We start from the raw sequence: 21,835 nt of genomic DNA on the forward strand, positions 1-21,835 counted from the left end.
CAATAACATGGGCAAGCCAACAACAAACAATAACATGGGCAAGCCAACAACAAACAATAATATGGGCAAGCCAACAACAAACAATAACATGGGCAAGCCAACAACAAACAATAATATGGGCAAGCCAACAACAAACAATAACATGGGCAAGCCAACAACAAACAATAACATGGGCAAGCCAACAACAAACAATAACATGGGCAAGCCAACAACAAACAATAATATGGGCAAGCCAACAACAAACAATAACATGGGCAAGCCAACAACAAACAACAACATGGGCAAGCCAACAACAAACAATAACATGGGCAAGCCAACAACAAACAATAACATGGGCAAGCCAACAACCAACAATAACATGGGCAAGCCAACAACAAACAATAACATGGGCAAGCCAACAACAAACAATAATATGGGCAAGCCAACAACAAACAACAACATGGGCAAGCCAACAACAAACAACAACATGGGCAAGCCAACAACAAACAATAACATGGGCAAGCCAACAACAAACAATAACATGGGCAAGCCAACAACAAACAATAATATGGGCAAGCCAACAACAAACAATAACATGGGCAAGCCAACAATAACATGGGCAAGCCAACAACAAACAACAACATGGGCAAGCCAACAACAAACAATAACATGGGCAAGCCAACAACAAACAATAACATGGGCAAGCCAACAACAAACAACAACATGGGCAAGCCAACAACAAACAATAACATGGGCAAGCCAACAACAAACAATAACATGGGCAAGCCAACAACCAACAATAACATGGGCAAGCCAACAACAAACAACAACATGGGCAAGCCAACAACAAACAATAACATGGGCAAGCCAACAACAAACAATAACATGGGCAAGCCAACAACCAACAATAACATGGGCAAGCCAACAACAAACAATAACATAGGCAAGCCAACAACAAACAACAACATGGGCAAGCCAACAACAAACAATAACATGGGCAAGCCAACAACCAACAATAACATGGGCAAGCCAACAACAAACAACAACATGGGCAAGCCAACAACAAACAATAACATGGGCAAGCCAACAACAAACAATAACATGGGCAAGCCAACAACAAACAACAACATGGGCAAGCCAACAACAAACAATAACATGGGCAAGCCAACAACAAACAATAACATGGGTAAGCCAACAACAAACAATAATATGGGCAAGCCAACAACAAACAATAACATGGGCAAGCCAACAATAACATGGGCAAGCCAACAACAAACAATAACATGGGCAAGCCAACAACAAACAATAACATGGGCAAGCCAACAACAAACAATAACATGGGCAAGCCAACAACAAACAATAATATGGGCAAGCCAACAACAAACAACAACATGGGCAAGCCAACAACAAACAACAACATGGGCAAGCCAACAACAAACAATAACATGGGCAAGCCAACAACAAACAATAACATGGGCAAGCCAACAACAAACAATAATATGGGCAAGCCAACAACAAACAATAACATGGGCAAGCCAACAATAACATGGGCAAGCCAACAACAAACAACAACATGGGCAAGCCAACAACAAACAATAACATGGGCAAGCCAACAACAAACAATAACATGGGCAAGCCAACAACAAACAACAACATGGGCAAGCCAACAACAAACAATAACATGGGCAAGCCAACAACAAACAATAACATGGGCAAGCCAACAACCAACAATAACATGGGCAAGCCAACAACAAACAACAACATGGGCAAGCCAACAACAAACAATAACATGGGCAAGCCAACAACAAACAATAACATGGGCAAGCCAACAACCAACAATAACATGGGCAAGCCAACAACAAACAATAACATAGGCAAGCCAACAACAAACAACAACATGGGCAAGCCAACAACAAACAATAACATGGGCAAGCCAACAACCAACAATAACATGGGCAAGACAACAACAAACAACAACATGGGCAAGCCAACAACAAACAATAACATGGGCAAGCCAACAACAAACAATAACATGGGCAAGCCAACAACAAACAACAACATGGGCAAGCCAACAACAAACAATAACATGGGCAAGCCAACAACAAACAATAACATGGGTAAGCCAACAACAAACAATAATATGGGCAAGCCAACAACAAACAATAACATGGGCAAGCCAACAATAACATGGGCAAGCCAACAACAAACAACAACATGGGCAAGCCAACAACAAACAATAACATGGGCAAGCCAACAACAAACAATAACATGGGCAAGCCAACAACAAACAACAACATGGGCAAGCCAACAACAAACAATAACATGGGCAAGCCAACAACAAACAATAACATGGGCAAGCCAACAACCAACAATAACATGGGCAAGCCAACAACAAACAACAACATGGGCAAGCCAACAACAAACAATAACATGGGCAAGCCAACAACAAACAATAACATGGGCAAGCCAACAACAAACAATAACATGGGCAAGCCAACAACAAACAACGACATGGGCAAGCCAACAACCAACAATAACATGGGCAAGCCAACAACAAACAATAACATAGGCAAGCCAACAACAAACAACAACATGGGCAAGCCAACAACAAACAATAACATGGGCAAGCCAACAACAAACAATAACATGGGCAAGCCAACAACAAACAACAACATGGGCAAGCCAACAACAAACAATAACATGGGCAAGCCAACAACAAACAACAACATGGGCAAGCCAACAACCAACAACAACATGGGCAAGCCAACAACAAACAATAACATGGGCAAGCCAACAACAAACAATAACATGGGCAAGCCAACAACAAACAATAATATGGGCAAGCCAACAACAAACAATAATATGGGCAGGCCAACAACAAACAATAACATGGGCAAGCCAACAACAACCAATAACATGGGCAAGCCAACAACAAACAATAACATGGGCAAGCCAACAATAAACAATAACATGGGCAAGCCAACAACAAACAATAACATGGGCAAGCCAACAACAAACAATAACATGGGCAAGCCAACAACAAACAATAATATGGGCAGGCCAACAACAAACAATAACATGGGCAAGCCAACAACAACCAATAACATGGGCAAGCCAACAACAAACAATAACATGGGCAAGCCAACAACAAACAACAACATGGGCAAGCCAACAACAAACAATAACATGGGCAAGCCAACAACAAACAATAACATGGGCAAGCCAACAACAAACAATAACATGGGCAAGCCAACAACAAACAATAATATGGGCAAGCCAACAACAAACAATAACATGGGCAAGCCAACAACAAACAATAACATGGGCAAGCCAACAACAAACAATAACATGGGCAAGCCAACAACAAACAATAACATGGGCAAGCCAACAACAAACAACAACATGGGCAAGCCAACAACAAACAATAACATGGGCAAGCCAACAACAAACAACAACATGGGCAAGCCAACAACAAACAATAACATGGGCAAGCCAACAACAAACAACAACATGGGCAAGCCAACAACAAACAATAACATGGGCAAGCCAACAACAAACAATAACATGGGCAAGCCAACAACAAACAATAATATGGGCAAGCCAACAACCAACAATAACATGGGCAAGCCAACAACAAACAACAACATGGGCAAGCCAACAACAAACAATAACATGGGCAAGCCAACAACAAACAATAACATGGGAAAGCCAACAACAAACAACAACATGGGAAAGCCAACAACAAACAACAACATGGGCAAGCCAACAACAAACAACAACATGGGAAAGCCAACAACAAACAACAACATGGGAAAGCCAACAACAAACAACAACATGGGCAAGCCAACAACAAACAATAACATGGCCAAGCCAACAACAAACAATAACATGGGCAAGCCAACAACAAACAACAACATGGGCAAGCCAACAACAAACAATAACAAGGTATATGAAATACAAATGGTATAGAGAGAAATAGTCATATTTCTATATTAACTACAACCTAAAACCTCTTACCTTAGAATATTGAAGTCTCGTGTTAAAAGGAACCACCAACTTTCATATGTTCTCATGTTCTGAGAAAGGAACTCAAACGTTAGCTTTTTTACATGGCACATATTGCACTTTTACTTCTCCAACACTTTGTTTTTGCATTATTTAAACCAAATTGAACATGTTTCATTATTTAATTGAGGTTAAAATAAGTGTTCATTCAGAATAGTTGTAATTGTCATTATTACAAATAAATAAAAAATAATTGGACGATTAATCGGTATCGGCTTTTTTGGTCCTCCAATAATAGGTATCGGTATCGGTGTTGAAAAATCATAATCGGTCGACCTCTAATGTCTATGTCCGGGGAAATGTTCTTGTTACTTACAACCTCATGCTAATCGCATTAGCCCACATTAGCTCAACCATCCCGTGGGGAAACCCACCAATCCTGAAGTTTTAAATAGACCACAGACAGTCCACTCTTTATTCATTTTTTGTATTTCTCTTTTTTCTCTCTCTTTCTGTTTTTATCCCTCTATTTCTTTATTTTTTCTTCTTCGTCTCTCTCACGTACACACCGGCCTGCAAACACAGGTGGCAGGTAACCAAGTAGTTAGAGCGTTGGGCCAGTAACTGAAAGGTTGCTAGTTCGAATACCTGAGTCGACTAGGTGAAAAGATCTGTCCTTGAGCAAGGCACACAATAATCGCTCCATGTTTGCCGTCAATAATGGCTGGTCCATGCCATGACCCCTCTCCGAGGGTGTCTCAGGGGGAGTGGGATATGCAAAAAAAATAATAATAATTTTTACAGGTTGCACACTTGTACATGTGTGAAACAGGACAAATATAAGCTCCCCCTATTTGACCTTTGACAGGACCCCCCTCCCCAGTTTGGCTTCAATTGAGTGCAAATCCTCTGGAAATGCCCACTTCAGCCACCTGGCTTTTTTCTTCTCCTGGTTCCTTCCGCTGACATCTGTTCAGTATTACCAGGGTAATGACTGGTATTTTGTTCAAAGTTCTGCCCAATCTAAGATGCTGCACAACAGCCTAGGTCATAGAAAACACAATTTGAAACACATTTCCCTCATAGAGCTTCTTTTGTTTTTCTAACTCGGGGGAGTGGCCGACTGGGCCGGAGTGAGTGTCTCTGTAGGGTAGCTAGATCGCCAAGCGCAAGCTTGCTGTTCGCCTGCCTGCTGGTCATGGTTTTACTGTGTTTTTGTATGATGTCATCACACTGTTTGTCAGATGACATCATTCTTTCTGAAAACACTTTTTGATAGTTTATGAGTCTGAAGGAAGCAAGGGGATTAGATGTTTTTTCACTATTGAATTGAAAGATGATATATATATAGTGTAGTGTGTGTATATATATATATATATATAACTAAGGATATGGAGAGATGCGTTTTTGCTCTGCATATAATGGCATAATATCCAAATAGTGATTGTGTCTGTGTCCTAACAAAGAGTGATAGTATACCTGATACATTCTGCCTTTAATTCATCCTAGTTCTTAATAAAAAAAATGACATATCATTTGACTAAGCAATATATATTTTTTGATATATTCCTATATTAATGATAAGAGCTTTATGTTTGACCTGACTGCTGTTGTGTGTCTGCAGAATGCTTGAGGATGACCTGAAGATCAGCAGTGACGAGGAAGATACTGAACAGCAGGTAAGATCCATCAACAACCATATAATTACAGTATACTGTATCCGTATCTCTGTCTGTGGTCTTGTTCTGAGTAGCTCTGTGTGTGGTCTCGTTCTGAGTATCTCTGTCTCTGGTCTCGTTCTGAGTATCTTGTCTGTGGTCTCGTTCTGAGTATCTCTGCCTGTGGTGTCGTTCTGATTATCTATGTCTGTGGTGTGTGGTGTCATTCTGAGTATCTCTGTGTGTTGTTCTGAGTATCTCTGTGTCTGGTGTCTTTCTGAGTGTCTATGTCTATGGTGTGTGGTGTCGTTCTGAGTATCTCTGTGTGTGGTCTCGTTCTGAGTATCTCTGTGTGTGGTGTCGTTCTGAGTATCTCTGTGTGTGGTGTCGTTCTGAGTATCTCTGTGTGTGGTGTCGTTCTGAGTATCTCTGTGTGTGGTCTCGTTCTGAGTATCTCTGTGTGTGGTCTCGTTCTGAGTATCTCTGTGTGTGGTGTCGTTCTGAGTATCTCTGTGTGTGGTGTCGTTCTGAGTATCTCTGTGTGTGGTCTCGTTCTGAGTATCTCTGTCTCTGGTCTCGTTCTGAGTATCTTGTCTGTGGTCCCGTTCCGAGTATCTCTGCCTGTGGTGTCGTTCTGATTATCTATGTCTGTGGTGTGTGGTGTCATTCTGAGTATCTCTGTGTGTTGTTCTGAGTATCTCTGTGTCTGGTGTCTTTCTGAGTGTCTATGTCTGTGGTGTGTGGTGTCATTCTGAGTATCTCTGTGTGTTGTTCTGAGTATCTCTGCCTGTGGTGTCGTTCTGATTATCTATGTCTGTGGTGTGTGGTGTCATTCTGAGTATATCTGTGTGTTGTTCTGAGTATCTCTGTGTCTGGTGTCTTTCTGAGTGTCTATGTCTATGGTGTGTGGTGTCGTTCTGAGTATCTCTGTGTGTGGTCTCGTTCTGAGTATCTCTGTGTGTGGTGTCGTTCTGAGTATCTCTGTGTGTGGTGTCGTTCTGAGTATCTCTGTGTGTGGTCTCGTTCTGAGTATCTCTGTCTGTGGTCTAGTTCTGATTATCTATGTCTGTGGTGTGTGGTGTCATTCTAAGTATCTCTGTGTGTTGTTCTGAGTATCTCTGTGTGTGGTGAATGGTGTCATTCTGAGCATCTTTGTATGTGGTGTCGTTCTGATTATCTCTGTGTGTGGTGTCGTTCTGAGTATCTCTGTGTGTGGTCTCGTTCTGAGTATCTCTGTCTGTGGTCTCGTTCTGAGTATCTCTGTCTGTGGTCTCGTTCTGAGTATCTCTGTCTGTGGTCTCGTTCTGAGTATCTCTGTCTGTGGTCTCGTTCTGAGTATCTCTGTCTGTGGTGTCAAAATCAAATAAAATCAAATCAAATTTTATTTATATAGCCCTTCGTACATCAGCTGATATCTCAAAGTGCTGTACAGAAACCCAGCCTAAAACCCCAAACAGCAAGCAATGCAGGTGTAGAAGCACGGTGGCTAGGAAAAACTCCCTAGAAAGGCCAAAACCTAGGAAGAAACCTAGAGAGGAACCAGGCTATGTGGGGTGGCCAGTCCTCTTCTGGCTGTGCCGGGTGGAGATTATAACAGAACATGGCCAAGATGTTCAAATGTTCATAAATGACCAGCATGGTCGAATAATAACAAGGCAGAACAGTTGAAACTGGAGCAGCAGCATGGCCAGGTGGACTGGGGACAGCAAGGAGTCATCATGTCAGGTAGTCCTGGGGCATGGTCCTAGGGCTCATGTCAGTCGTTCTAAATATCTCTGTCTGTGGTCTCGTTCTAAGTATCTCTGTCTGTGGTCTCGTTCTGAGTATCTCTGTCTGTGGTCTCGTTCTGAGCATCTCTGTCTGTGGTGTCATTCTGATTATCTATGTCTGTGGTGTGTGGTGTCATTCTAAGTATCTCTGTGTGTGTTTCTGAGTATCTCTGTGTGTGGTGAATGGTGTCATTCTGAGCATCTTTGTATGTGGTGTCGTTCTGATTATCTATGTCTGTGGTGTGTGGTGTCATTCTGAGTATCTCTGTGTGTGGTGTGTGGTTTCTTTTTGAGTATACAGTTGAAGTCGGAAGTTTACACACACCTTAGCCAAATACATTTAAACTCAGTTTTTCACTATATTTTGGGTAGCCTTCCACAAGCTTCCCACAATAAGTTGGGTGATTTGTGGCCCATTCCTCCTGACAGAGATGGTGTAACTGAGTCAGGTTTGTAGGCCTTCTTGCTCGCACACACTTTTTCAGTTCTGCCCACAAATGTTCTATAGGATTGAGATCAGGGCTTTGTGATGGCCACTCCAATACCTTGACTTTGTTGTCCTTAAGGCATTTTGCCACAACTTTGTAGATTTCACAAAGTAGTTGTCCGAACCAACTTGCCAAAACTATAGTTTGTTAACAAGACATTTGTGGAGTGGTTTAAAAACTAGTTTTTTATGACTCTAACCTAAGTGTATGTTAACTTCCGACTTCAACTATATCTGTTTGTGGTGTCGTTCTGAGCCAGATAACAACAGAACCGTTAGATGAGTAAATTAGCGATGGCTCTCTCATTGTGCTTCTTGGTATTGTTGCCATAGCTATCATCCAAACAGGACCTTTGAGCCGTTGGTAGTTTAATGATAGTTATTACACATTAAAGTCATTATACCCAGGGCTCTACTAGTGCTCTACTAACAGTAATACACTCCTATATTTGTGTGTGTGAGTGTGTGTGTGGGGGGGTCGCGCATCTCTGTATGTTTATAAGTGGCTTATATCAAATGAGTCCATGGTACATTAGCGTGCTGTCATTGCCTTCAGTACAGCAGCAGTGTCTGTCCCCAAATAAACACACATTAGTCTGCCTGATCCCCTACTTCCTGTTTCATACACAACAACACAGATAAAAAAAAACAAGCACTTCCCCTCCTTATATAAGCAACAAGGGTCAGCCCGCACACACGCGTACACTTTAGTTAAGCCCAACAACAACTGCTCCCCGTGCACCAATGACGTGGACATATTTTGGTTGAAGGCAGTCAGTTGTACAACTGACTAGGTATCCTTTTCTCTTCCCTATTTCCCTTCCCTACACGTACACACATACAGCTTCAGTGGATCAGTGTGCTCCGGCACATGTGACTGAGAAGAGAGGAAAGATATAAGGATTAAATATTCGATAGAGAAGCAGGAGTGGGTTGGGGAGAAGCTGGAGGGAGCTAGGGCGAAGCAGGAGGGAGCTGGGGAGAAGCTGGAGGGGGCTGGGGAGAAGCTGGAGGGAGCTGGGGGAGAAGCAGGAGGGAGCTGGGGAGAAGCTGGAGGGGGCTGGGGAGAAGCTGGAAGGGGCTGGGGAGAAGCAGGAGGGAGCTGGGGAGAAGCAGGAGGGAGCTTGGGAGAAGCTGGAGGGAGCTGGGGCGAAGCAGGAGGGAGCTGGGGAGAAGCTGGAGGGGGCTGGGGAGAAGCAGGATGGGGCTGGGGAGAAGCTGGAGGGAGCTGGGGAGAAGCAGGAGGGAGCTGGGGAGAAGCAGGATGGGGCTGGGGAGAAGCAGGAGGGAGCTGGGGAGAAGCAGGATGGGGCTGGGGAGAAGCAGGATGGGGCTGGGGGAAGCTGGAGGGAGCTGGTGAGAAGCAGGAGGGAGCTGGGGAGAAGCAGGATGGGGCTGGGAAGAAGCAGGAGGGAGCTGGGGAGAAGCAGGATGGGGCTGGGGAGATGCTGGAGGGAGCTGGGGAGAAGCTGGAGGGAGTTGGGGAGAAGCAAGAGAGAGCTGGGGAGAAGCAGGATGGGGCTGGGGAGAAGCTGGAGGGGGATGAGGAGAAGCCGCAGCAGTCATTTTGTGCCTGTATAGTGCCTATAAAGCAATTAGTATCAGCCCAGGCTCTCTGCTGCCTTTTTCACTCTCTCATCCCTTTCTCTCTCCTATCTTCTCTCTCACCATCTCTCTTTTTTCTCCCTCTCCCTCTCTGTCTCCCTCCCCTTTCTGTCCTTCTCTCAGATCCTTGTGTGTTGCACACAGCCCAGCTCTGGTGCTGTTTTGACAATTGACAGAGTAGAAAGGTCAGCTTTGCCCTACCTCAGGCACGGGGGAGTAGGGCTGTGGTCCTCGGGGGGTAGAGGGGGGCCAGGAGGGGGAGGAGGAACATGCTGTGGCCACACTACCACCTCTGACCTCGCTGTTATTCAGCTACCTGGTACTATTCATCAGCTTCCTGGTACTATTCATCAGCTACCTGGTGCTATTCATCAGCTACCTGGTGCTATTCATCAGCTACCTGGTGCTATTCATCAGCTACCTGGTACTATTTATCAGCTACCTAGTAATGTTCATCAGCTACCTGGTACTATTCATCAGCTACCTGGTACTATTCATCAGCTACCTGGTACTATTCATCAGCTACCTGGTGCTATTCATCAGCTACCTGGTGCTATTCATTAGCTACCTGGTACTATTCATCAGCTACCTGGTATTATTCATCAGCTACCTGGTACTATTCATCAGCTACCTGGTACTATTCATTAGCTACCTGGTACTATTCATCAGCTACCTGGTGCTATTCATCAGCTACCTGGTACTATTCATCAGCTACCTGGTGCTATTCATCAGCTACCTGGTGCTATTCATTAGCTACCTGGTACTATTTATCAGCTACCTAGTAATGTTCATCAGCTACCTGGTACTATTCATCAGCTACCTGGTACTATTCATCAGCTACCTGGTACTATTCATCAGCTACCTGGTGCTATTCATCAGCTACCTGGTGCTATTCATTAGCTACCTGGTACTATTCATCAGCTACCTGGTATTATTCATCAGCTACCTGGTACTATTCATCAGCTACCTGGTACTATTCATTAGCTACCTGGTACTATTCATCAGCTACCTGGTGCTATTCATCAGCTACCTGGTACTATTCATCAGCTACCTGGTGCTATTCATCAGCTACCTGGTGCTATTCATTAGCTACCTGGTACTATTCATCAGCTACCTGGTACTATTCATCAGCTACCTGGTGCTATTCATCAGCTACCTGGTGCTATTCATTAGCTACCTGGTACTATTCATCAGCTACCTGGTACTATTCATCAGCTACCTGGTACTATTCATCAGCTACCTGGTGCTATTCATCAGCTACCTGGTGCTATTCATTAGCTACCTGGCACTATTCATCAGCTACCTGGTACTATTCATCAGCTACCTGGTACTATTCATCAGCTACCTGGTACTATTCATCAGCTACCTGGTGCTGTTCATCAGCTACCTGGTACTATTCATCAGCTACCTGGTACTATTCATCAGCTACCTGGTGCTGTTCATCAGCTACCTGGTGCTGTTCATCAGCTACCTGGTACTATTCATCAGCTACCTGGTACTATTCATCAGCTACCTGGTACTATTCATCAGCTACCTGGTTACTATTCATCAGCTACCTGGTACTATTCATCAGCTACCTGGTACTATTCATCGGTGACCAACACCTCACACCATTTTGTTACTTTTCCTTTGGGCATTCATTAAAAGTACTTCCTTCCCTCTCCCCTTTGTCTACCGGAACTCACTGGAGATTTTCTGGCTGTGTGTGTATTTTAGAAGAAAAAAATGTATACTCAATTGTGAGAATGTTCCATTGCTCAGTTCAGCAGCAGCACAAAGGAGCATTGAGGACTGTTCTTAATTAGCCAGGGTTTTGTTGCCCAGTTTCTTCAGCAAATACCACAGTGAAAGGGCCAACCAAATGAAAACATTCTCCCCTAAATCAACAGCCATGTTGTCATTCAGATGTCCCGGTGGATTAAGAAGAAATCTAGTCTTCACAAACAGTGGTGTTTTTATTTACGTTAGCTGGCTTTCTCCCTAATGATAAAATAGCTCCCCCTACCCAGAATGAATAGGATACTGCTGTGATCACCATAGATGGAGGGGAAACTAATGGAAGTATTTTGACAAGGGGTATCGAAGTTCAATGACATCATTGAGAAAGAGACACAGAGAGTGAGACACACAGACAGAGAAGACACACACAGACAGAGCAGAGACACACACACACAGACAGAGGAGAGACACACAGAGACACACACAGTGACACACATGGAAAGACACATACAGAGAGCCACACAGAGAGACAGAGACACAGACAGATGAAGGTGGATGGTTGAGTGAAGAGGATTGTTCATCTGATTGATATCTATATTCTTGGATCATCCAATGCTGATCTAAAGCAAACCTTTATGCCTTCTCATTTAGCGTGATCTCACAACAGCGCTAATGCCTCTCAATCAGACCACCACAGGTTGAAAACTAATTGAGGGTATACATCACTGTCTGTCTGTTGGAATGATGTGGTTTATCTCTATAACTGCAGGCAATGAGCCAGTAAAGTCAATAGAAGTGCATCTCTCTCTTTGTCTTTTGAATATTGTTGAATTCCTCAAAACCTTCATGAAAATCTTGCTTTATGCTGTGTTGCATTCCTCTTGGTGATACAGAAAAGCACTTGATCATGTCTGGCCTTTTTAGGCTAATTTGATCATCACCAGCACAGCTCCTCCAGCCCCCCCTTTCTCCTTAGCGATAACCACCCCTTGCGTTTCCCACACAAGTACATGCACACACACACACACACACACACACGCACGCACGCACGCACGCACGCACGCACGCACGCACACACACACACACACACACACACACACACACACACACACACACACACACACACACACACACACAAACAACCCCTGAAATGAATGCTCAAAGTCGCCTCATAAGCATGAAAAAAGCTCCAGCAGCCATTTAAACAGTTTGCCAGAGTACAAACTAGCAGCCATGCCCCCAGCTGCGTTGCCTAGCAACCCGGGAATGGGGAAGAAGGATGGAAGCTGCCCAAATCCCTGTGGAGAGGGAAACAGCAGTAAGAGAGCAGTTGACAGATGATCTGACTTGTTTCATCTGATATACTGTGAAGATCACTGGCTGCTTTCATCAATGATAAATGGACTGTACACAGATCAATGGTCACAGCAATAACCTTTGCCTTGCCAGTGTGTTGCTGTGGGCCTGTCTGTGTCTTGGTGGTATCCTGGACAGGTTGTGGTGGTGGGCCTGTCTGTGTCTTGGTGGTATCCTGGACAGGTTGTGGTGGTGGGCCTGTCTGTGTCTTGGTGGTATCCTGGACAGGTTGTGGTGGTGGGCCTGTCTGTGTCTTGGTGGTATCCTGGACAGGTTGTGGTGGTGGGCCTGTCTGTGTCTTGGTGGTATCCTGGACAGGTTGTGGTGGTGGGCCTGTCTGTGTCTTGGTGGTATCCTGGACAGGTTGTGGTGGTGGTGGCCAAAAGCTTTACTACTCTGTGCCAAGGGGTTTTATTTGTATACCTTGCTCAAGCACTCTTTAACTTGTCATTAATCAGCATGTTGTGGGCTACATCACAGTGTGGGCTACATCACAGTGTGGGCTACATCACAGTGTGGGCTACATCACAGATTGGGCTACATCACAGTGTGGGCTACATCACAGTGCGGGCTACATCGCAGTGCGGGCTACATCACAGTGTGGGCTACATCACAGTGTGGGCTACATCACAGTGTGGGCTACATCACAGATTGGGCTACATCACAGTGTGGGCTACATCACAGTGCGGGCTACATCGCAGTGCGGGCTACATCACAGTGTGGGCTACATCACAGTGTGGGCTACATCACATTGCGGGCTACATCACAGTGCGGGCTGTAAGTCGCTCTGGATAAGAGTGTCTGCTAAATGACTTAAATGTAATGTAATGTACATCACAGTGTGGGCTACATCACAGTGTGGGCTACATCACAGTGTGGGCTACATCACAGTGCGGGCTACATCACAGTGCGGGCTACATCACAGTGCAGGCTACATCACAGTGCGGGCTACATCACAGTGCAGGCTACATCACAGTGTGGGCTACATCACAGTGCAGGCTACATCACAGTGTGGGCTACATCACAGTGTGGGCGCTACATCACAGTGTGGGCTACATCACAGTGCAGGCTACATCACAGTGCGGGCTACATCACAGTGCGGGCTACATCACAGTGTGGGCTACATCACAGTGTGGGCTACATCACAGTGCAGGCTACATCACAGTGCGGGCTACATCACAGTGCGGGCTACATCACATTGCGGGCTACATCATATTTTCAAGACTATACCAATAGAGTAGCAGTGACAGTCCTCTCCATGTGCACCCTTCATTCTGCATGTGGAATTGATTTCTGTCATCGGAGAGGAAACACTTCAATGTCAATTTGTTTGTTACAATGTGTTGTTGTCCTTGTATAGGGAATACACTATTATTTTTTTATTTTTTTTATTTCACCTTTATTTAACCAGGTAGGCTAGTTGAGAACAAGTTCTCATTTGCAACTGCGACCTGGCCAAGATAAAGCATAGCAGTGTGAACAGACAACACAGAGTTACACATGGAGTAAACAATTAACAAGTCAATAACACAGTAGAAAAAAAGGGGAGTCTATATACATTGTGTGCGAAAGGCATGAGGAGGTAGGCGAATAATTACAATTTTGCAGATTAACACTGGAGTGATAAATGATCAGATGGTCATATACAGGTAGAGATATTGGTGTGCAAAAGAGCAGAAAAGTAAATAAATAAAAACAGTATGGGGATGAGGTAGGTAAAAATGGGTGGGCTATTTACCGATAGACTATGTACAGCTGCAGCGATCGGTTAGCTGCTCAGATAGGAGATGTTTGAAGTTGGTGAGGGAGATAAAAGTCTCCAACTTCAGTGATTTTTGCATTTCGTTCCAGTCACAGGCAGCAGAGAACTGGAACGAAAGGCGGCCAAATGAGGTGTTGGCTTTAGGGATGATCAGTGAGATACACCTGCTGGAGCGCGTGCTACGGATGGGTGTTGCCATCGTGACCAGTGAACTGAGATAAGGCGGAGCTTTACCTAGCATGGACTTGTAGATGACCTGGAGCCAGTGGGTCTGGCGACGAATATGTAGCGAGGGCCAGCCGACTAGAGCATACAGGTCGCAGTGGTGGGTGGTATAAGGTGCTTTAGTGACAAAACGGATGGCACTGTGATAAACTGCATCCAGTTTGCTGAGTAGAGTGTTGGAAGCAATTTTGTAGATGACATCGCCGAAGTCGAGGATCGGTAGGATAGTCAGTTTTACTAGGGTAAGTTTGGTGGCGTGAGTGACGGAGGCTTTGTTGCGGAATAGAAAGCCGACTCTTGATTTTCGATTGGAGATGTTTGATATGAGTCTGGAAGGAGAGTTTACAGTCTAGCCAGACACCTAGGTACTTATAGATGTCCACATATTCAAGGTCGGAACCATCCAGGGTGGTGATGCTGGTCAGGCGTGCGAGTGCAGGCAGCGAACGGTTGAAAAGCATGCATTTGGTTTTACTAGCGTTTAAGAGCAGTTGGGGGAGAGGGGGGTGACAAATCCTCATAGTATTAAATTGCTGTCACCTGTCTGTGCTTCCAATCAGTATCAGGTGTCAATGATAGTAGGTGAAATAGTAGTAGGTCTCTAAACCTCTCTCTGCTAATGTAGTAGATCTCTAGAACCTTCTCTGCTACTCTAGTAGGTCTCTCAGACAGTCTGTTATTGTAGTAGGACTCTAAAACCATCTATTCTGCTGTAGTAGGTCTCTAAAACCCTCTCTGCTACTGTAGTAGGTCTCAAACCATATATTCTACTGTAGTAAGTCTCTAAAAACCATCTATTCTACTGTAGTAGGTCTCTAAAACCCTCTATTCTACTGTAGTAGGTCTCTAAAACCATCTATTCTACTGTAGTAGGTCTCTAAAGCCCTCTATTCTACTGTAGTACGTCTCTAAAACCATCTATTCTGCTGTAGTAGGTCTCTAAAACCATATATTCTGCTGTAGTAGGTCTCTAAAACCCTCTATGATACTGTAGTAGGTCTCTAAACCCATTTATTGTGCTGTAGTAGGTCTCTAAACCCATCTATGCTACTGTAGTAGGTCTCTAAAACCCTCTATGCTACTGTAGTAGGTCTCTAAAACCATATATTCTGCTGTAGTAGGTCTCTAAAACCCTCTATGCTACTGTAGTAGGTCTCTAAAACCATCTATTCTACTGTAGTAGGTCTCTAAAACCATCTATGCTACTGTAGTAGGTCTCTAAAACCCTCTCTTCTACTCTAATAGGTCTCTTCTACTTTAGTAGGTCTCTAAAAACCTAATCTGGTCGGTCTCTAAACCACTCTCTGCTACTGTAGTAGGTCTCTAAACCCTCTCTGCTAATCTGGTAGGTCTCTAAAACCCTCTCTGTTAATATGGTAGGTCTCTAAAACCCTCTCTGCTACTGTAGTAGGTCCCTGCTACTCTAGTAGGCCTCTAAAACCCTCTCTGCTACTCTAATAGGTATCTGCTACTTTAGTAGGTCTCTAAAAACCTAATCTGGTAGGTCTCTAAACCCCTCTCTGCTACTGTAGTAGGTCTCTAAACCCTCTCTGCTAATCTGGTAGGTCTCTAAAACCCTCTCTGTTAATATGGTAGGTCTCTAAAACCCTCTCTGCTAATATGGTAGGTCTCTAAAACCCTCTCTGCTACTGTAGTAGGTCCCTGCTACTCTAGTAGGCCTCTAAAACCCTCTCTGTTAATATGGTAGGTCTCTAAAACCCTCTCTGTTAATATGGTAGGTCTCTAAAACCCTCTCTGCTACTGTAGTAGGTCCCTGCTACTCTAGTAGGCCTCTAAAACCCTCTCTGCTACTCTAATAGGTATCTGCTACTTTAGTAGGTCTCTAAAAACCTAATCTGGTAGGTCTCTAAACCCCTCTCTGCTACTGTAGTAGGTCTCTAAACCCTCTCTGCTAATCTGGTAGGTCTCTAAAACCCTCTCTGTTAATATGGTAGGTCTCTAAAACCCTCTCTGCTACTGTAGTAGGTCCCTGCTACTCTAGTAGGTCTCTAAAACCCTCTCTGCTACTGTAGTAGGTCCCTGCTACTCTAGTAGGTCTCTAAAACCCTCTATGCTACTGTAGTAGGTCCCTGCTACTCTAGTAGGTCTCTAAAACCCTCTTTGCTACTCTAGTTTGTCTCTAAAAACCCATCCTTAGAAATCACACAGTTGTTTTTTCCTCCAACCAGCATTGATCGAGCGGTTTACGCCTCACTGATCTCTTTAATCATTCACATTCCTCCATTCAAAGAGAAGGGGGGGATGAACAGACGAAACAGACTAAGAGGAAAGTGCGTGTTTGAGTGCCTATCATGATGAGGCTGATTTCTTTCATCCCTGGGCTGGGATCCATCCCTCTTGTTATCCTTCCTCCAGTTTGGGGCTATTTGTGCTGATCTCTCAGTGGTCCAGAGAGATGGGTATCACTATCCATCACATACTGCATGTTCTGTTCTGTACAGCAACTAACAGGACTGTGTTGTGTTACTGTTTTCACAGGCAGCTGAGAAGCCCAAGCCCAGAAGTACACCTCTCAGGTACGTGGCAGATCATGTTGAACTGGCAGCATTGTGTGGAAGTGTCTCTGTAATGCATATTATTGCAATGCATGGTATTGGATGGTATTACATCCTGTTCTTTGCGTACTGGGTTGCAAATGATCAGTTTTGCACACAGATATGTAATCAGTAACTGTTTATATCACACTTCTTCAGATCATTGCGCTGTATAGTTTAATTACATGTATCTTTCTCCGGTGTGTTGTAATTGTAGAGACATGATTTAGAGTGTGAAGATGAGGTTTATCGTCAGCATATTGAAATTACTACCCTGTAGAATTTAACAGAGAGAAAGAAAACAGGCTAAGTATAGAAATGTATAATTGCCTGCCGTATACACAGACACAACTACGAGGTGTGATCCAGTGGCTGTTCTTCATGAATAATAATCGTGTAGAAGAGTAGCACAGAGGATGTACTAAATTTAAATACTGCTAGCATTTTATTTTATCGGTTTAGATATTATATGACCCGCAGGCCTGAAGCAGTTTTTCTCCTCTGTGTGGAGCAGAGCAGAGCTGCGCGGGTTGACACCTTGTCTGGGCTCCCCAGTCTGGGTGCATTAATATGCATGGAGCAGGAGAAGTATGGGTGTTCTATCATCTCTAATCATGGGAGTATTATGGCTGCTGTGTGAATGGGCTCATTAAGGAAGACAGCGTGAAACATGGCCTCCAGCTCTTTCTCAGAAAGTGACTCTGGGAGTGGAGATGCTGCGAGCACTCCCCCGGCCATGCCGCCCCTGGAACAACACACACACACTCACACACAGACACACACGCTCGCGCACCTACAGTGCCTTCAGAAATTATTCATTACTCTTAAATTATTTCACTTTTTTTGTGTTACAGACGGATTTCAAAATGGATTAAAAAATAAATAAATCTCACCCATCTACACACAATACCCCATATTGACAAAGTGAAAACATGTTTTTTGACAATTTTAGCAAATTTATTGGATATTAAATACAGAAAAAAATTATTTACATAAGTATTCACACACTTGAATCAGTACATGTTAGAATCCCCTTTGGCAGCGATTACAGCTGTGAGTCTCTAAGAGCTTTGCACACCTGGATTGTAAAATATTTGCAAATGTTTATTTTTTTATTCTATAAGCTCTGTCAAGTTTGTTGTTGATCCTTGCTAGATAGCCATTTTTCAAGTCTTGCCATAGATTTTTAAGCCAATTTAAGTAAAAACTGTAACTAGGCCACTCAGGAACATTCAATGTTGTCTTGGTAAGCAACTCCAGTGTATTTTTGGCTTTGAGTTTTAGGTTATTGTCTTGCTGAAAGGTGAATTTATCTCCCAGTGTCTGTTGGAACCATGTTTTCCTCTAGGATTTTTCCTGTGGTTAGCTCCATTCCATTTATTTTTTATCCTGAAAAACTCCCCAGTCCTTAATGATTACAATCATACCCATAACATGATGCAGCCACCACCGTGTTTGAAAATATGAAGACTGGTATTCAGTGATGTGTTGTGTTGGATTTGCCCCCAATTTTCTTTTGCAGTTTTACTTTAGTGCCTTATTGCAAACAGGATGCATGTTTTGGAAAAGTTGTATTCTATACAGGCTACCTTCTTATCACTCTGTCATTTATCTTACTATTGTGGAGTATCTACAATGTTGTTGATCCATCACAGTCATTAACCTCTGTAACAGTTTTAAAGTTACCATTGGCCTCATGGTGAAATTCCTGAGCGGTTTCCTTACTCTCCAGCAACTGAGTTAGGAAGTATGCCTGTATCTTTATAGTGACTGGGTGTATTGATACACCATTCAAAGTGGAATAAATAACTTCACTATGCTCAAAGGTATATTCAATGTCTGCTTCTTTTTAACCCATCTACCAATAGGTGCCCTTCTTTGCGAGGCATTGGAAAACCTCCCGGGTCTTTGTGGTTGAATCTGTGTTTGAAAATCACTGCTCGACTGAGGGACCTAAAAGATAATTGTATGTGTGGAGTACAGAGATGCGGTAGTAATTTAAATATGATGTTAAATACTATTAATGCACACAGAATGAGTCCATGCAAATTATTATGTGACTTGTAAAGCACATTTAGACTTACGCACACACACACACACAGTTGAAGTCAGAAGTTTACATACACCTTAGCCAAATACATTTAAACTCAGTTTTTCACAATTCCTGACATTTAATCCTCATAAAAAATCCTCTGTCTTAGATCGGTTAGGATCACCACTTTATTTTAAGAATTTGAAATGTCAGACAAATAGTAGAGAGAATGATTTATTTCAGCTTTTATTTATTTCATCACATTCCCAGTGGGTCAGAAGTTTACATACACTCAATTAGTATTTGGTTGCATTGCCTTTAACTTGTTTAATTTGGCTCAAACATAATTTCGGGTAGCCTTCCACAAGCTTCCCACAATAAGTTGGGTGAATTTTGGCCAATTCCTCCTGACAGAGCTGGTGTAACTGAGTCAGGTTTCTAGACCTCCTTGCTCGCACACGCTTTTTCAGTTCTGCCCACAAATTTTCTATAGGATTAAGCTCAGGGTTTTGTGATGGCCACTCCAATACCTTGACTTTGTTGTCCTTAAGCCATTTTGCCACAACTTTGGAAGTGTGCTTGGGGTCAATGTCCATTTGGAAGACCCATTTGCGACCAAGCTTTAACCTCCTGACACTCGTCTTGATATGTTGCTTCACTATATCCACGTAATTGTCCATCCTCATGTTGCCATCTATTTTGTGAAGTGCATCAGTCCCTTCTGCAGCAAAGCACCCCCACCATATGATGCTGCCACAATATGCTTCACGGTTGGGATGGTGTTCTTCAGCTTGCAAGCCTCACCCTTTTTCCTCCAAACATAACAATGGTCATTATGGCCAAACAGTTCTATTTTTGTTTCATCAGACCAGAGGACATTTCTCCAAAAAGTATGATCTTTGTCCCCATGTGCAGTTGCAAACCCTAGACTGGCTTTTTTTTAGCAGTGGCTTCTTCCTTACTGAGTGGCCTTTCAGGTTATGTCGATATAGGACTCATTTTACTGTGAATATAGATACTTTTGTACCTGTTTCATCCAGCATCTTCACAAGGTCCTTTGCTGTTGTTCTGGGATTGATTTGCAATTTTTGCACCAAAGTATGTTTATCTCTAGGAGACAGAATGCGTCTCCTTCCTGAGCGGTATGACGGCTGCATGGTCCCATGGTGTATATACTTGCGTACTATTGTTTATACATATGAACGTGGTACCTTCAGGCATTTGAAAATTGCTCCCATGGATGAACCAGACTTTTGGAGGTCTACAATTTTAAATACATCCCCAGGTACACCTCCAATTTTCTCAAATTATGTCAATTCGCCTATCAGAAGCTTCGAAATCCATGACATATTTTTTGGAATTCTCCAAGCTGTTTGAAGGCACAGTCAACTTAGTGTATGTAAACTTCTGACCCACTATAATTGTGATACAGTGAATTATAAGTGAAATAATCTGTCTGTAAGCAATTGTTGGAAAAATTACTTGTGTCATGCACAAAGTAAATGTCTTAACCGACTTGCCAAAACTATAGTTTGTTAACAAGAAATGTGTGGAGTGGTTGAAAAACGAGTTTTAATGACTCCAACCTAAGTGTATGTAAAATTCTGACTTAAATGTAAACTGTAAATACCCTGTACATACACACATACACAGAAGAGAGCTACCCACAAGCTACCTCGGACAGCACACTAGTAGTACCCCTAATTCTACACACAACCCCTAATTCTACACACAACCTCTAGCACTACACACACACCCTAATACTACGCACAACCCCAATACTACACACAACCCCAATACTACACACAACCCCTAACATTCCAGACAACCCCTAACATTACACACAACCCCTAATTCTACACACAACCCCATAACACTACACACTGCCCCTCGCAATACACACAACAACTAACACTACACACTACCCCTAATAGTACACACAACCCTAGCACTACACACAACCCCTAACGCTACACCCATCCCCTAGCACAACACACAACCCCTAGCACGACACACAACCCCTAACACTACACAGGAATCCCTAAAACTACACACAACCCCTGACACTACACACAACCCCTATCATTACACACAACCCCATAACACTACATGCAGCCCCGAGCTCTACACACAACCCCTAACACGACACAGAATCCCTAAAACTTCACACAACCCCTAACACTACACACAACCCCTAACACTACACTCAACCCCTAACACTACATACAACCCCATAACACTACACACAGTCCCTAATACTACACACAACCTTTAGCACTACACACAACCCCATAACACTACACACAGCCCCTAATACTACACACAACCTTTAGCACTACACACAACCTCCAGCACTACACACAACCCCTAATACTCAACACAACCCCATAACACTACACGCAGGCCCGAGCTCTACACACAACTCCTAACTCTATCCACAAGCCCTAACATTACACACAGCCCATAACACTACACACAACCTTTAGCACTACACACAACCCATAATACTACACACAACCCCTAACATTACACACAACCCCTAATATTACACACAACCCCTAGCACAACACACAACCCCTAATACTACACACAACCCCTAGCACTATACACAATCCCTAATACTACACACAACCCCTAGCACTACACACAACCCCTAATACCAAACACAACATGATATTACTAC

General features: G+C 43.5%; 1 protein-coding gene across 1 annotated transcript in view; it reads left to right on the top strand.

The window, feature by feature from the left end:
• The window catches only part of aff2 (AF4/FMR2 family, member 2), a 359,750-nt gene that overhangs the window by 227,223 nt on the left and 110,692 nt on the right, over nt 1-21,835 (top strand). Inside the window, exons 10-11 of the mRNA XM_052487000.1 lie at nt 5,609-5,663; nt 17,065-17,102. Coding sequence (XP_052342960.1) covers nt 5,609-5,663; nt 17,065-17,102 — 93 coding nt within the window. The remainder of the gene's footprint in view (nt 1-5,608; nt 5,664-17,064; nt 17,103-21,835) is intronic.

The sequence above is a fragment of the Oncorhynchus keta genome, chromosome 30 (assembly GCF_023373465.1).
Source record: "Oncorhynchus keta strain PuntledgeMale-10-30-2019 chromosome 30, Oket_V2, whole genome shotgun sequence".
NCBI classification, from domain to species: Eukaryota; Metazoa; Chordata; class Actinopteri; order Salmoniformes; family Salmonidae; genus Oncorhynchus; species Oncorhynchus keta.